This window comes from Cannabis sativa, chromosome 1 (assembly GCF_029168945.1).
Source record: "Cannabis sativa cultivar Pink pepper isolate KNU-18-1 chromosome 1, ASM2916894v1, whole genome shotgun sequence".
NCBI lineage: Eukaryota > Viridiplantae > Streptophyta > Magnoliopsida > Rosales > Cannabaceae > Cannabis > Cannabis sativa.
Window position 1 is genome coordinate 25,052,696 of NC_083601.1, and position 15,848 is coordinate 25,068,543.

The following is a 15,848-nucleotide window of genomic DNA, read 5'->3' on the forward strand; positions in this document are numbered from 1 at the left end:
AACTTTAATCAAATAGGGTTTATAAAAGAGGCATAAATAATCAAATAGGGTTAGAAATATGGTAATTAAAGAAAATCTAGAACCCTCTTTTTTTTCTTTTTATATAGATTTAATGGAATTTATTTTATGGGTTAGAAATACGGTAATTAATAAAAAATCTAGAAGCTTATTTTTTTTTTAGATTTAATGGGATTTATTTTATTTTTATTTTATTATATATAAATAAAAAGTGACCCATGAATTTCTCATAAATCATTTTATTTTTAATAATAAACTATTTTATTTTTAATATAAATAAAAAGTCACCCATGAATTTCTCATAAACTAAAAATTCTGTTATATAGACACACTTTATATAGAATAGATAGATATATGGATTCATATATTTACTTATCTACTTAATAATAATTACCGAGTTCATTATTTATTGTTTAATTATATATTTACTTAATAGTTATCCGAAGACTTAAAAATTTCTTAAAATTTATTTAAGTTTATAGTTTGTTATATGATTTTTTTTTAAATGCCATATTTTTATTATAAATTTAGACAAAGAGTTTGGTATGATTGATTTTTTTTTTTTTCATTTTTTCATCCGACACTCTTTTTGAGTGTAAAAGTGTAAAAAAAAAAAGAAAAATTAAACAAAGTATAAAATATTTACTAAAAATAATAGTTTATGTAAATTTTCTATAAATTTACTAAAACGTTAAAAAAATATGAAGTATTTTTAAAAATTATTAAAAAAAAAATGTGCATAAGTTCTTTGTTGGGCCTTACAAACAGTGGCACAATTTTGTTAGAGGGTGAATCTTATATGAAATAAATTGGGTGATAAGTTGAAAAATATCTCTCTTTTTTTCCATTAATCAAAAATACCTTCATATTATATTTTTAAAATATACCTATTTTTTTTAGTGAGTTGTTCAATATACCCTAATTCTTTACTTAAATTTAGCATATAATTTGTATTAACCTAAGGAGTTTAATGAGGATATAATCTTTAAAAATGTGTACATCTTAAAGAATATGAAAATAGAAGTAAAAATAAAAACAAATAAAGTAAAGTAGGTATACCATGTAATTTAGATGAAACCAAAACTTTGAACTCAAAACATTTATCAACTAATTCAAGTGCATGTATATTGCAAAATGACATAATTGACATCAGAAACTTACTAAAAAACTAAAATTATTAGGTTTAGTGGTACTAAATCTCTTCTAATTAAAATATCAAAAATAAAAATAGAAACTAAGAGCATGTTTGGTATTGTTTTCTGTTTTTTGTTTTAAAAAATTGTTTTTAGAAATGAAAACAAAAAATAGTTTTTGAAGTTTTTAAAACACAAGTCATGTTTGGTTAGTGATTTTTAAAAACAATATTGACCAAAGGTGAATTGGTTTTTAAAACAGAAAACAACATTTTGTTGTTTTCAAAATTCTTGTTTTTTGTAACTTTGTTTTCTGAAAACTGTTTTTAAAAAACAAGGCCAAACAAGTCAAATTGTTTTTAAAAACAATTTTCTGTTTTTAAAAACAAAAAACAGTTTTTTAGTTATGATGCCAAACATGCACTAACTAACTAAAAGGGCTTTGTTTAGTTAGAAACAAGTTTTAATCAGTTTAAGGCTAGTAGTGTCAAAATAGGCTTAAAAAATAGCATCCCATTAATTATATATATAGTAACATTTCTATAACTTAAATACAGTTTATGAAAACATGATTAGAAAATTTGAACTTAATAGTACCATCATTTTATAATGGCTAAATAGTGGCATAAGTACCCAAAGTTTTATGTTTATAAGCAGCATAAACTCAATGTTTATTTTTAGCGGCATAAGTACACAATGTTTGTAAAACTGTAATTTTTCTCTAATTTTGTTAGTACAGAATCTGTTATTGTCTTAAACTGGACACATATAAGGCCTAAATTCTTGATTATTGGGTCTAGATAGAAATATGTAGTATCAGTTATTTCTAAATGTTCTTTTAATAAATTCAAAACAGAGTCTATACTGACGAAACTGGAAGAAAATTACAATTTTACAAATATGGAGTACTTATGCCGCTAAAAATAATTAGAGTGGCGTTTGGTAACACTTTTTTAATCAGTTTTCTGTTTTTAAAAGTGAAAAAGTGAAAATATTTTTCAAAAACATGTTCTATAAAATTGTTTTTACTTTTCAATTTTATAATTAGAAATCAAAATTTTAAAACAAAAAAAAAACACTTTCAATATTTTTTTTAAACAGTTTTTTTTCTTAATCAATCTTTTGGATTACAACCAGACCCGGACCCAAATCCCCTCCTCACGGCCTTGGCGCTGAACCCGGCTTCTAACCCGAACCCAAATCCAACCCCGGATCTTGACCCGACTTAAACAAAATCAAAAAATAAAAATGAAAATGAACTTTACAGAACACATTTTTGTTTTCTGTTTTTAAAATTGAAAAACAAAAGTGGTTACAGAACGCATTTTTGTTTTTCAAAAGCAAAATTTTTAAAAACAAAAATTTTACTTTCATTTTGTGATTAAAAAATTAGAAAACAAAAGTGTTACTAAACGGCACCTAGATTTATGCCGCTTACAAACATAAACTTTGGGTCGGTTATTCCGCTTTACCCTTTTATAATCAAACAATTGTTACTCGAGATCAGGGCCGGCCCTGGGCATAGGCGGGCTAGGCCTGTGCCTAGGGCCCACCTAGTCCAGGGGCCCAAAAAAAAAATTTTGCCCTTTTAAAATTACACATTTTTTTTGCTGATTTTGAAAAATACCATTTTTTTCTAAATAAGGGCCTAAAAAATAATTTTTACCCTATAGCCCACTACATTTCAGGGCCGGGCCTGCTCGAGATTCATCATACACCACCACCAGTACAGTACTGAAACTAAGTATGAAAGTTGTCAAGTAATTAAGTCGATGAATTTAGACAAATACCCCCTTACGTCGTCAAGCTCCAACCACAGCTTGCCGCAAAGAATAGAAAACCTTTGGCATTTGGCATCTCACAGTACTGAACCCAATGCCATAAGGTGGGTATCGTCGACCGAACAACAACTAAATCGTTCCAGAATAATAGAATTGACACGAGACGAGATGTGTTACTTGAACCCGTACATTAATATTGTGTTGCACCATGACCGTTCTTTTAAATACTGACATTTATTTTATTGGATCAATGCATGCCTCTCTAATGTTTGAGAGCCAAAAAGTTTTTAGTTCATTTTCACACTACTTTATTACTATACAATAATATCTCATAATGTCAACTATATAACAATAAGTATTCCATTAGATTGTTCTTTGACTTTCCATTTAAAAACTAAATAACAAATTGTTATTTTTTTATATTTAATATAAAATCTGAACACAATGGGAAAAGTGGGGGTAGCTAGTGTTCTAATTGCGGCTTTCTAGTTATTATTAGTGTATACTAAAACAACTGTGTATGTATGTATGTATCCTATCAGAGTGGCTAACAGCCAAACAATAAGCAAAACCATCATCATATCCCTTTTTTTCTGAAGATTCTCTTAATTCATCAATCAAATAAACAAACTATTTCAATTGTGATGATCAGATTATTCTCGAAGTTAAGGGGATCTTCAGTGTTGTTGTTTGTCATTCTTTGTCTTCTTTTTGACTTTACTTGATTTAGTTGGTGAGATTGTGATGCTATATATATGCCAGTGATAACTACCTTTCACTTTCTTTTTCTTTTTTCATTACATTCTCATGATGCTTCAACGGCTCTCTTTCGAATATTGTACAAATGGTAACTATCAGCTTAAATGAGTGACAGGCCATATATTGCAATAAAAAATTTCATTACTGTGGACCAAATTGAGGCTGCATTGTGGGGCCCTAAGAATATCTTCTCTCTTTTTTACTCTTTTATAGCATGAGCAGCACTTGAAGGAACAATGTTAAACTTGGAATATTTTTGTACCTGAACTAAAAGGTCATATTGTAGAATAGACAGTACTGATTATTAGTTGATCATTTTGGATTCTTCATGTTCAAGCTTGTCTAATTGGGTCCACATTTCTGCCTCCTAAATACAAATTGTTCATTTAACACACCCAAAAAAAAAGTAAAATAAATAATAGTAAAAGCATATTATTTCAGATATGAAAAGCTTAAGATTTGGTCCATGTTACAATCAATCATAATGATAAACCTTAGCTTCTGTTTTCCTAGACAAAGTTTCCAAAAGAAAAAGGGGCTTAAAAAATGGTTAAAAAAATCAATTGAAGCAAGTTCTTGAATTTTGACAAGTTTATTTTAGTAATGTTGAGTCTAAACAAAGCTACTAGAGTTAGCATCTTTAGAGACCTACGGTCAACTATTGGTTCTTAATATTTTTTATTTTTTTAATATTTTATTACTCAAAGTTGCATTATCTTAATATTGGAAGCAATGGAAAGAAACTTTTATCCTTGCCTTGGGTTTTAAGGAACGAACATATTGTGTCCCAGGATAACTTTTCTGAAAACTACTTGACTAAAGAATAGGCTGTGAATTGATTCAACATTTTATCTTGTAAAGTAGCTAAAGATTGGCTAATAATAGCTCTTACTAAGGTCATATAAAATGTTGTAAACACACAATATAAATTATACAATAATCTCAAACAAAGATAAGCAAGATCAAGAAATAAGAAAGACAATCACAAGCGGAAAATAATAATCATATACAAAAGCAACACAACAGATACAACTACTAAAATCGTAGTTCCAAAACTATTGACCTAAATTCAATTACTCCATGGGTCTCACTATTTCTAATAATCTTTTTAGGGGCTAAAGAACTCAGATTGAATCTATACGCTTTATTCTGAAAACTGAAAATTAAAAACACAGCTAAAAATGTCTCAGTTCACAAAAAAAGCACAAAAAAGCTCTCAGACCGAATTTTGTTCAAGGCTCAAAACTCTCCCTTCACTTTTCTTAGAGTTCTCTCGAAATTCGACTTAAAATAAAGAGTTTACATATGGCTGGTTCTATAAGAATTAAAACTCCAGATAAAACAATTAAGAAAGAGAATGTGTTATAAGAAAAATGAAAGCTTCGGATTCTTTTTTAAAATGAAATGGTTTGATAGTCATAGATATCTGTGCTATTAGTTGGAACATTGTCAAGTAGGCTTATCTTCAAAAGCATAAGCCAGCACTGGTACAAGCTGTAGAAGATGCCTGATTTCACCCACTAAACTATATAAATATATACATAATGGATGGACTGTAGCCATAATAAAAAGATGGCGCTTAAATGGTTGGAATCCAGACCAGTTACTGGTGTGAACTATCTAACCATCTCAAAAGTGACCAAATTAACGACAAACTGGTAAATAAAGAAAATAGTAACAAATGAATTCATGAGTATATAGTGTCACAGTTGTGTTCGCTCTCCATTAAAGAAGCTAATAACAGTATCTGTATAGTATATAGTAGAAGAAAAATGGAAGCAACAAGGAAAGGAAGAACAAATGACAATACATTTTCTTTATTTAGAATCTAAAAATAGAAACCATCATAAGAAATATGATAGTATATATGGATCATATAATTTATCAATGGCAGTTGGCAATACACACTCAATAGTTACCTTGCTGGAAAAGATCTCTGCTAAGCCAACGAACCAGAGTTATTATATTATATTATCTAACAATAGGCCATAGATACTAAAAACCTTACGTCAAACTCCACCAAAGGAGAAGCTGACCGCAAAGAATCGGAAACCATACCCTCTTTTTTTTCCTTTCACAACCTCACCATAGAACATCACGCTTTTTATTATTCCACCATCACAAGCATATATGTTTTTTCTCTCCTAATTTCAAACATATAATTAATAAATAAAATTAAAAAAAAAAAGAAAAAGAAAAGAGAAGCTTGGGTTGTGACTTTCTCAGTTGTGTCATGTCTAGTTATGATCATGGCCAGAGACACGTTCCTTCACTTGAAATCCACCTCCATTTGGCTTCCTTGTAAGAGCAAGGTGAACCCCTGGATCATGGTGAGTGCAAGAACTGTTGAACATAATGGAATTGTTAATGCCTTGAACATTGCTGTTCATGAAAGCACTCATTGGCAGTGAACCATTCTTGGCCTTGCTAGCTTTGAAACTCTTGTCCTTCTTCGACTTCCCTTCCTCGCCACTACTGCTGCTGCTCCCGCTGCTGCTGCTGCTGCTTTTGCGCTCAGACTCGCCGCCATTTCTCGCGAATTTCCCCGTCCCCTTGTAAATATATCTGGATTTTTCACTTGATTCATGTTTACTGGGAGACTTGATGAGTTCCATGAAAGCCCCTTTGTTTTCACCTGCAATGGTTATAATCCTCATTCCCATAGCATCAGAGTCGGAAGAGTGTTTGTCAGAGCTTTTTTCTTTTGGTTTATTCAAGGAGCCAAGGTGACCGCTTTGGCTAGTGGTGTTGCCACTGCTGAACCACTGCCTAGGCTTCTCAACTGTCTTTTGAACAAGAACGGTTTTTTGCTCTGCTTCAGGCTCTGCATTGGTGGTTCTCATAGCACGAGGCAGAGTGAAAGTAGGCGGAGGCTCACGTGCCAAGGTGCTTTGAGTTTGACTCGTTGGCTTTACTGCTTTGGGAGACTGAACAGGACTGGTCAAACGGGCAGATGGAGCAATGGTAGTACTAGTGGCTCTTGAAGGAGGAGGAGGGCTACTCTGTTGTGTTGTCAAACCTCTGGAAGTGGTCCTAGGAGAGGAAGGCACGGACGAACTGGCGGTGATGGGAATTGCGTTGTTGGAAGAAGCTGGTGGAGGTGATCTTGACTTTTGTGTTGACAGTGAATCAGACGAAGCTGCGGCAACAGGCACTGGCTGCGGTGCAACAACAGTGAAAGTAGGACGCAAAGGCGCTGGAGCTGGAGCTGGGGCTGGAGTGGCAACTGGGGCTGGGGTTACTACTGGACCTAATGGCCTCATCATTGTAGGCCTAGTTATAGGTCCAGGAGCAGGGGCAGGGGCAGGTGCTGGTGTCATTGCTGGGACTGGTGCCCTTACGATTGCGGGGGCTGGAGCGGGAGCGGGAGCTGGTGCTGGTGCGATTGCCCGTACAGTTGCAGGAGCTGGAGCTGGTATTGGTGCCCGTACGGTGGCTGGGGCTGGAGTTGGAGCAGGTGCTGGTGCTGGTGCTGGAGTTGGAGAAGGGGCTGCTGCTGGTGTTGGAGCAGGTCCAGGCGCGGGTGTGGGTGCGGGGGCCGGGGCGGGTGCAGGTGCCCGTATAGGTTGTGCTGCTGGTGGCTGAGCAGGTGCAGGTCCCCGTATAGGTTGTGTTGCTGGTGGCTGAGCAGGTGCAGGTCCCCGTATAGGTGCCGCCTGCGCAGGTGCAGGTGCAGGGGCAGGGGCAGGTGCTGGTGCTGGTGCTGGTGCTGGTGCAGGGGCAGGGGCAGCCATTGGGCTTGGGCGGACTATAGAACCTAAACGGAACCATGGACGAGCTGGTGGTTGAGCTGCCATGATGACAAGTTTTGGTGTGTTGGGAAAGAGTAGTAGTAGTAGAATGGGAAAACAAAAGAAATCGGCACGTAGAAAAATGGTTGGTTTGTGTTGTTATTTATAGTTTTTACAACTATAATGTATTCTGAATTAAATTAAAAGAAACAAAAACATGAGATACACGCGAAAGAGGAATACGGAAAGCATCTGATTCATCTCATATAGTGCAACAGCCAAGCAAAACCATTTTTCTCATTTTTCTTTAGATTCTATTTCATCAAATGCCTTAAACGTCACTAAACATACTATTTCAAACTGTAATTAGATTCTCACTTTCACAGTTAAGGATTTTTTGTATTGTTGTTTTGTCTGTCTGAGTCTGTCTTCTCACTCACTTTGCTTGCTGAAGCTTTTGATTTTGTGATTCTCTCTCTCTATATATATATGCCTATAATGACCATCTTTCACTTTTCTTTTCTTTTCTTTTATTTATTTATTTATTTTTTTTGTTTCTTTCTTCTCAATAACCCTTTTTCTTTTTACTTCATAATGCTTCAACAGTTACCCTTTTATTGTAATATTTAGCTTGATTGACAGCATAATTTAAATTGGAGATATTAGCTTTAATACTCTAAAACTCTATAATAATGCAAAATTTGTACGAGATCACACTTTAATATAGAACTCTAAATTTTGTGCTATTTCAGTACTAGAAATACATACTTTTACCTCAAAATTAATTAGTAATAATATTTTTATATTTAATTCATGTAAAATAATATTCTCTAATATCTAACATTACATGCAAACTTTATGTACAGAAAATATGATTTAATTGAATTGGATCAAATTAAAACACGATTAAGAATGAATAAATTTATTATTGAGCAACAACAACTTATGACAAAACAAGCAACCACAAATACATGAAGAGATAGTATAAAGTTATCTTGTGTCTTTAATGGGTCAAGTGATCTTATATTGGGGGTACATGTTAGTATTTAGTCAGAATTTTTTTTTAGTTAGTACAATTTGGAGATATTTCTTATATAGATGGGAAAAGGGAATTTGTTTTTGTTTATTAGTTGTTATAGTATTTAGGGGTGTTCATGAATTGGTTTAGTCCAAATTTTTTTTTTTTTTAGAACCAAATTAATAAAGTTGATTTTTTATATTTAAAATTAAACCATGTCAATTAAATGTTCAAACTAAACCAACAGATTAATTTGGTTCGAAATCATCATTTGTAGTTTGTAAATGATCTATTTTTTATTTTATTTTTTTATTAAATTTCATTATTTTAATGCTTATAATATGTAAATAATAATAAAAATAGATATTTTTAAAATAATATTAAAATATTTATCAATAGTATATTTAAAATTATCCGTAAATATCAATTTTCAATAAAAAAAATCACATTAAGGTACGGACTCACGATTTTTTTTTTTGTGGGGACTTTTTATTATTAAAAAATATTTATATAATCACTCTTACTAGATTTATTTAATTTTGTGGGAGGTTCTCTATTATTTTGGTCTATAATTATCAAATTAAAAAAAAAAATCAAAAGACAATATTTTTGTAGCCCCACATTAACACAAGTGGGTCAGTCCCTGATTAAGGTATATAAAGAATTAGACGGTTTGATTTAGTTTGAACTACGGACAAGAATTTTAAAACTAAAACCGAACTAAAGAATTATAAACGGTCCGAATTGACGAAATTATTGACACCAAATTTATTTAGTCTAGTCTCAAATAATTTGGTCATGAATAGTAAGGATTTGAGATCACGGATTGCATATTATATAAATAACCCTAATAATACTTAGAGATATTTTTTAGTTAGTCAATTAATATCTGTAGTTGATATTTATTATAAATCTGAATTTATATTAAACTCAATACATTTACTCTATATATATTCAAAAGAGCTTCTTGAAAAACTTTCGTTTGGGAAGAAGAACTTCTAAAAAAAACTCTCCAAAATTTACTCAAACACTCCTGAATACTTATCATGCTCAAAGTACTGTCAAATCTAACAGACCATCACCTCATTCTACAACTCATTAGGTCATGCACCATTCAAAAAAAAATTACTATATAGTATTTGCACTACAAATTAGTACAAAACATTCATTGTATCCAGTAATATTGCTCAGTACCATTGGATTTGATAATAGTTATCTTCTCTCCCAAAAATAGAAAAATAAGAAAGAAAAAAAAAAGAACAAATGAAAATTGCTTGTGCAAGAAAAGATTGATACTTTAAATTGTTCATGCAGTGGTCAATTGAATGGATATAACCCTCCTTTAGTGATTCTATTTTACAACTAAGACAGCCTTGAAAAGGAACATCATATATCATATATATTAAAAAAGAAAATCAGTGAAAGCAAGTTCCTAGATTTCGTCAACAAGTATAGTGTTAGATAAACGACACTGACCAGAAAGTTAAATGCTTTTATTTATTTATTATTTAACTAACATTGTCCTGTGACTTTCGTCTACATAAAGCTACTAAAGTACTAATTAATTAGTATGATAATGACACCTAAATGTGGTCTTAAATGTATTGTTAATATAGGAAAGGGGAAGCAGCTCGAATAAGTTTAAGCTTTGAGAAATTGTTGTTTGTGAGAGATACTCAAACTTGCATTATCATAATACTGGAAACAATGGAAAAGGAACTTTTATCCTTGCCTTGGGTTTTAGGGAAGGCACATATTGAGTCCCAGGAAACCTTTTTCTGAACACTTAAATTTTTGTCTTTGGTCACTTATGAAGAAATTCCATGGTGAAAGAGTCTGGTATTCGTTTCTCTAGCATGGTTTGAGGATAACATATTACCAAGACTATCAGGTTTTTTTCATCTTAAGGTATACATGAAAATGACAAGTTAGAGAATGAGTGTGAACTTACCAAGATTGAAACTGCAGAAAAGCAAGTAGAAGAAGAGGAATCCATGGCAATGGGACTGTAAGTGAGAAGAATTATGAATATCTGTTTACCTTTGCTTTATGCCTTTATGCAACTTGTGTCTGGTGAAGGAGGAAAAATTTATTGTGTTAGTTGGTATACTAATAGCCAGACAAACAGAGATACTGCCAATTAAGAAAATGAATTTCGAATGGAATGTTATCATTCTACAACATCATTATCAAATAAACATATACAATCAACTAATACCAGCTTGAAACTGAAGATGTTACATGAAGAAAAAAATATTTATGTAGTAATAGAACTTCAGAAACTGAAGATGGCGCAGTTGCAGCAATAGGTGAAGCACATATAAGTATACAACTCTCTTTGAACTATGTGCAGCTTAAGGCCAAGTAGTGAATTCAAACACCTTAAGGACAATATCAAGTCCAGTGGGTATTTGCCATACAAAAAGCAGAACATTTGCTGCGTTTAAAGCAATGTGAAGATTTCTTGCTGTATCATTTCCCTTTTGCATTGCAGGTACAAGGGCGGCTGCGGCTGCCCACAAAACTGTGATGCCTGTTCAAAGCCGGAAATGAAAATCAAAACAAAATTCAAAAAACCAACCCTACTGAAGGTATTTCCCTTAAGAATTAAATTCAATTAGCTTTCTGATCTTAGGGACAACATTCAGATACTTTACCTGCTCCTGCAAACAAATGAGGCCCCGGGAATAGCTTTCCTGTTCTCAACCATGTGTTGAGACATCCACCTACAGCCTCAAGGACTCCGAATCCTAAAAGTATGGAGCCTGCATTGAAGTGTCTATCCCTGTAAGACCCTTTTAACAACTCCTTCCTCTCCTGAAGTGGAAATAACAAATTATCAGACACTACATCGAAGTAAGCACATGAAGAATATCAGCATCAGAAACGACAAAAGCAATCAAAGACGTTGTCAAACAAAAATATTTAAAATAAATACAAATACAATTTCACTTAGGCCGAGTTTATTAATTTAAATTTGACCCATCTAATCTTTTTGTGAAAGGAAAACCTTTTGATTATAATTACGATATTGGACTTCCTACATACTTTCTTTAGATCAAGCTAATAGTAATCTGGAATAGGGCATTTGAGATTTTGAACTGAAAAATACCGGTATATGATCATGTTATGGAATTCTTTATCATTTAGCAATCAAGTTGAGCGAAGTTCAAGGATTTTTTTTATCTTCCAGAACTTTGTAAAGAATTAACTCAATTGATATTTTGAGATAAATGACTTTACTAAAAAAATTTATTAAGGTGAATGATCTCCCATTTAGAATTTTGTTCAGGTGATGACCTTGCGAGAAATTTGAGAATGTGTGATTGTAAGTCTGTATCTAATTTTACTAATTAGGTTGCCTACGAATCAAGTCGAACATAGTTCATCAATTTTTCTGGTAATCTTCTATTCTTTGAATACATTGAGTTTATGTTAAATTGAAACTCAAATTTATAATCTCACTTGAATGAATTTAGATACCAGAGTTATAATTCAAAACAACTGTGAAATAAAATTCAAAATTACTCGAAAGTTTGTGTCAAATAATTTATAATCTTATATTTTAAAGTTGGACCCAACAAAATTTGAGAGAATATTTTGGGCAAAGCAGAATGACTTATAATTTTTAGTCACTATCAGAATTTTATGGGAATATTTCTTACTGCTTTAAATTCTAATTTGCTCTCATTGAATCAGTATTCGACTCCTTTACATTATATATCTTTGAACAGTGTCCAATATAATTTTTAATGATTTGGCCTGACTACATATATGTATATAATTGATACATTACATGATGAGCAACTTTTAAGAAATTGACTTCAGTGCCATGATTGTATATATGAATGATTGTTAGACGTTTACTTACATGTCAAATGAATTCGGACATGGTGGCTATTGAAGGTGGATTAGGCCACCCTTGGTTCGTGTAGTATATAATTATGAAAGTATTAGAGAGGATGAACAATGTCCAATTCTATACACATTCATTTATATTACCATCCTATACACTTTCAGAGTAGTTATGACCTCATCATCAACAGGCTTTTCTAAGAGGCTCTAGAGGCATAGTAATGGTGATCAGTTAAGGATTTTCAAGGGTTTATTTTATTTTTAAACCAAATGTGATCACATTTTCTTTTGTATGCATAAACCAAACACTTATCTTTTGTGTTAGAAAACTTCAAATGCAGTTTTACATATGTATAACCATATCAGAAGCCTACGAAATCTGAATATTTTCCTTTTTCTAATATGTGTGTATGCTTTTTTTTCTTTTGAAATCAACATATGTATGTATGCTCTGAGATCAACTTAATTATTAAAAAAAATTGTTGACAGTATAACATCTATCTTATTTAGGATTTTTATTTGATTTTGTATCATACATTTACTTATTTTTCAAAGTCTGATAAATCAAGAAGAAACATAACAATTTGTGATGAATTTGGCAGTACAACCACATAGATATTTGTCTTTTCTTCTTAATTATGTATCATGTATAAATTTATATTCTGAAACCTAATGAATCAAAGAGGAACATAAAAACATTTATGAAGAATTTGGCCGTTAACAACTATTTTTTTATTAAGGTTTCTATTCTCTTCTTTAATTGTGCATTTCACATTGACTTATACTTTTAAAGTCAGTCAAAGAGAAAGAGGTGATGGATTGGAACAATAGAGAAAATGATTGTTTCACTATTTGTTGTTTTTCACTTTTTTTTTATTATGTTTAAAATCAACTCTTAAGGGAAAGTGGTGAAGTGGAGGAAATATTTTTTTGAATAATTTTACAATACATTCCATAATATTTTTATTTATTTTGGTATTTAAAATATTTTTTTAGTTAATTTTTATTTCATAATCATATACGTTATAGTTATTAAGATATCTTCTAAAATTTTAAGAAATTCAAAAAAAAAATTAAAAAAGTGCAGAAATAGGTAAAAAATTCATCAATGCAAAAGGTGCACTGTAAAAGCAACCTATTTTATTTATAAAATAATAATAATAATAACCTTTTTGGTTCAACAGACATAATTCAAAAATGAACTTCTTATTATATGTTTGCTTAGAAATATCCCAATGACCCCTCATTTCTAAAGTGTCCATGACCCATCAAATATTATAAATCAAGAAAATTCATTTTTTTTGTCCCTGAGCTAGGGATCCTGATGGAATGCAAAATTAAGACTTCAAATCAGTTTCCACAAAACAATGTGGGGCTTTCCTCAATACAGTAACATATAATATAATATATAACATTATATTAAAGCCTACCTCTGTTAGTTGCTGAATTTTAAGGTCAACGGGAGATGGTGGTGCTTCCACAGGTTTCCCTTCTGGAGTAACTGGTACAGGCTTAACTTGCTTCTTCAGCTCATTAATTTCATTCTGAATGGTCCTAACTCGCCTCCATTGCCAACCCAAGTAGCCTGCCCATAGCGTGTACACGAACAAACCACCCATCACAATGGGGTGAACCAGAGCAAATGACCTTCCCTCCAATATTCCGAATTGCCCACCTGCAGCTGCTGCATTCTGCCCAATCACATGCAAATGTCAATTGGATTTACCAATAAACAAAGCCCACTACCCCAAGTGAAAATTTTGGATCCGAATGCGAAATATGAAATAACCCAGATCAAAAAATCACAACCCAAGTGAAGATTTAGAAGAGGAGTTACCTGAGGGTCAAAGAAGAAGGGTAATGTGAGTGCTGTAAGGGGAAGAGAAGCAGACTGTAGGTGGGCAAAAGCTTCATTGATGAATATTTGTGAGTTAGTAGAGGAGAGTTTGGTATGAGATTGGGATTGGGGGATCAGAAGTTTGGTGGGATTATTAGAGATAGAGATAGATGGGTTTGGCTTTTGAGGAAGAACGGGGAGGTTGAGAAGGGTGAGCGTGGCTGCCATGGTGTTGATTGGTGATGAAAGAACTCAGAAGAAAAGGAACGTGTGGAGTGGAGAATGGCGATGAGATAATAGTGTTAATAATAAGAAAAAGAAGAAGTAAAATGAAAGGATGAGAGATCGAGATGGCTCCAAGTCCAACTCCATGGGGTACCAGTCATTACTCTTGTGAGTTTTCTAAACGTCTTCCTTTAAATGCAAAACGACAATTTATATATGTTATATGTATTGAGTCTACGACTAAAAACAAGGATTAATTAAAACAAAGTTAACTCCAAAATGTTATTTAACATATCTTAGAAAAATGAAAATAATTTATAAAATAAAAAAAAGTCACGCCAAAAATTAAAATAATTTACACGATTATTTTAAAAAAATTAAACTAATTTTTTTTTTTGAATGATGAAACAAATACATCATGTAATTTTATAAAATTATTTATAAAAATGACAAATTGCGACATAAATCTCCAAAAAAAAAATTTGATGTAAATAAGTCCACAATCTTAAAAAATGATAGTAATAGTCCTCAAGATCACGTTTTTTTGTAACTCCGTCGGTACCCAATTTAACAAATCTATTAAGTGTTGACAAAAATGTCAAGTAATAAAAATTTGTTGGTTCAAATAATAATTTTAATTAAAAATAATTTAAATTATAAAAATTATTAAAAATAAATAAAAACATTTATATTTTTTATTTGTGTTCTCTCTTGGTTGTTCACGTCTATCTCTTTGTTTTTCTTCTTTGTGGAACAGGCTCATTTATGGCCATAAAATCCTCATTGATGGAGAGGCCCAAGAACAAGCTCACTGCCCATACCAATCTACTCAGGGTCGGTCCTGAGTTGAAATAGGTCATAGGCAAAAAAAAAAAATTGGACCCTTACTATAAAGATAAATGATATTTTTTAAAATATATTTTTTTATTTGGGCCCCTAAAATGAGTGGGCTCTAGGCGCGGGCCTAGCCTGCCTATGCTTAGGGTCAGCCCTAAATCTACTCAACCGACCACCTTTTTATTTTTTTGCAAGCTCTCTGTTCATCATCTTCTCTCCTTCTCGCCTTCCACCATCATCGATCCAAAATCCAAAACTGGAGGTTGGCTTGTCGAACTTCGAAAATGCTAAGATCAAGCCATTGCGGGGTAATGCTTCAATAACAAGGCATTTTCAAACCTCTCGCTAAAGACCTATTTTGCTCAAAATATTTTAGATATAGGCAGCGAAAAGAAAAAAGTGTGAAAGGGAAATATGGGGACGACAGGGCATTAAACAAACAGGGGATGATGGTGTGATCTTAAGGTAGTCTAGCTTGAACATATCTGAGAGAAGCAGGGCTTGAGGGAGGTGATGGCGATGGCATTAGGTTGAAGGAAAAGGGAAAACCTGAGGGTGACGAAGACCTAGATTTTGGGGTGATATGATGGTCTAAGGCTAGTTAGATTGGGGTTCAAGCAAAGATAGGACAGTGAGTAATAGAGAAGAAAATGA

The 15,848-nt window shown here is 32.4% G+C and overlaps 2 protein-coding genes across 2 annotated transcripts; both read right to left on the minus strand.

Moving 5' to 3' along the window:
* Window positions 1–5,481: 5,481 nt before the first annotated feature.
* On the minus strand, window positions 5,482–8,151 carry LOC115705620 (uncharacterized). The gene has a single exon (XM_030633008.2). The coding sequence runs from the start codon at window positions 7,486–7,488 to the stop codon at window positions 5,929–5,931; it is 1,560 nt and encodes a 519-aa protein (XP_030488868.2). The 5' UTR covers window positions 7,489–8,151; the 3' UTR covers window positions 5,482–5,928.
* Window positions 8,152–10,571: 2,420 nt separating this feature from the next.
* LOC115707917 (uncharacterized) lies at window positions 10,572–14,549 on the minus strand. The gene is made up of 4 exons (XM_030636019.2): window positions 14,133–14,549; window positions 13,726–13,986; window positions 11,098–11,257; window positions 10,572–10,973 (listed from the first exon to the last, which is right to left on the minus strand). Exons 1-4 carry the CDS (start codon window positions 14,358–14,360, stop codon window positions 10,795–10,797), a joined length of 828 nt encoding a protein of 275 aa, XP_030491879.2. The 5' UTR covers window positions 14,361–14,549; the 3' UTR covers window positions 10,572–10,794.
* Between the last annotated feature and the right edge of the window lie 1,299 nt (window positions 14,550–15,848).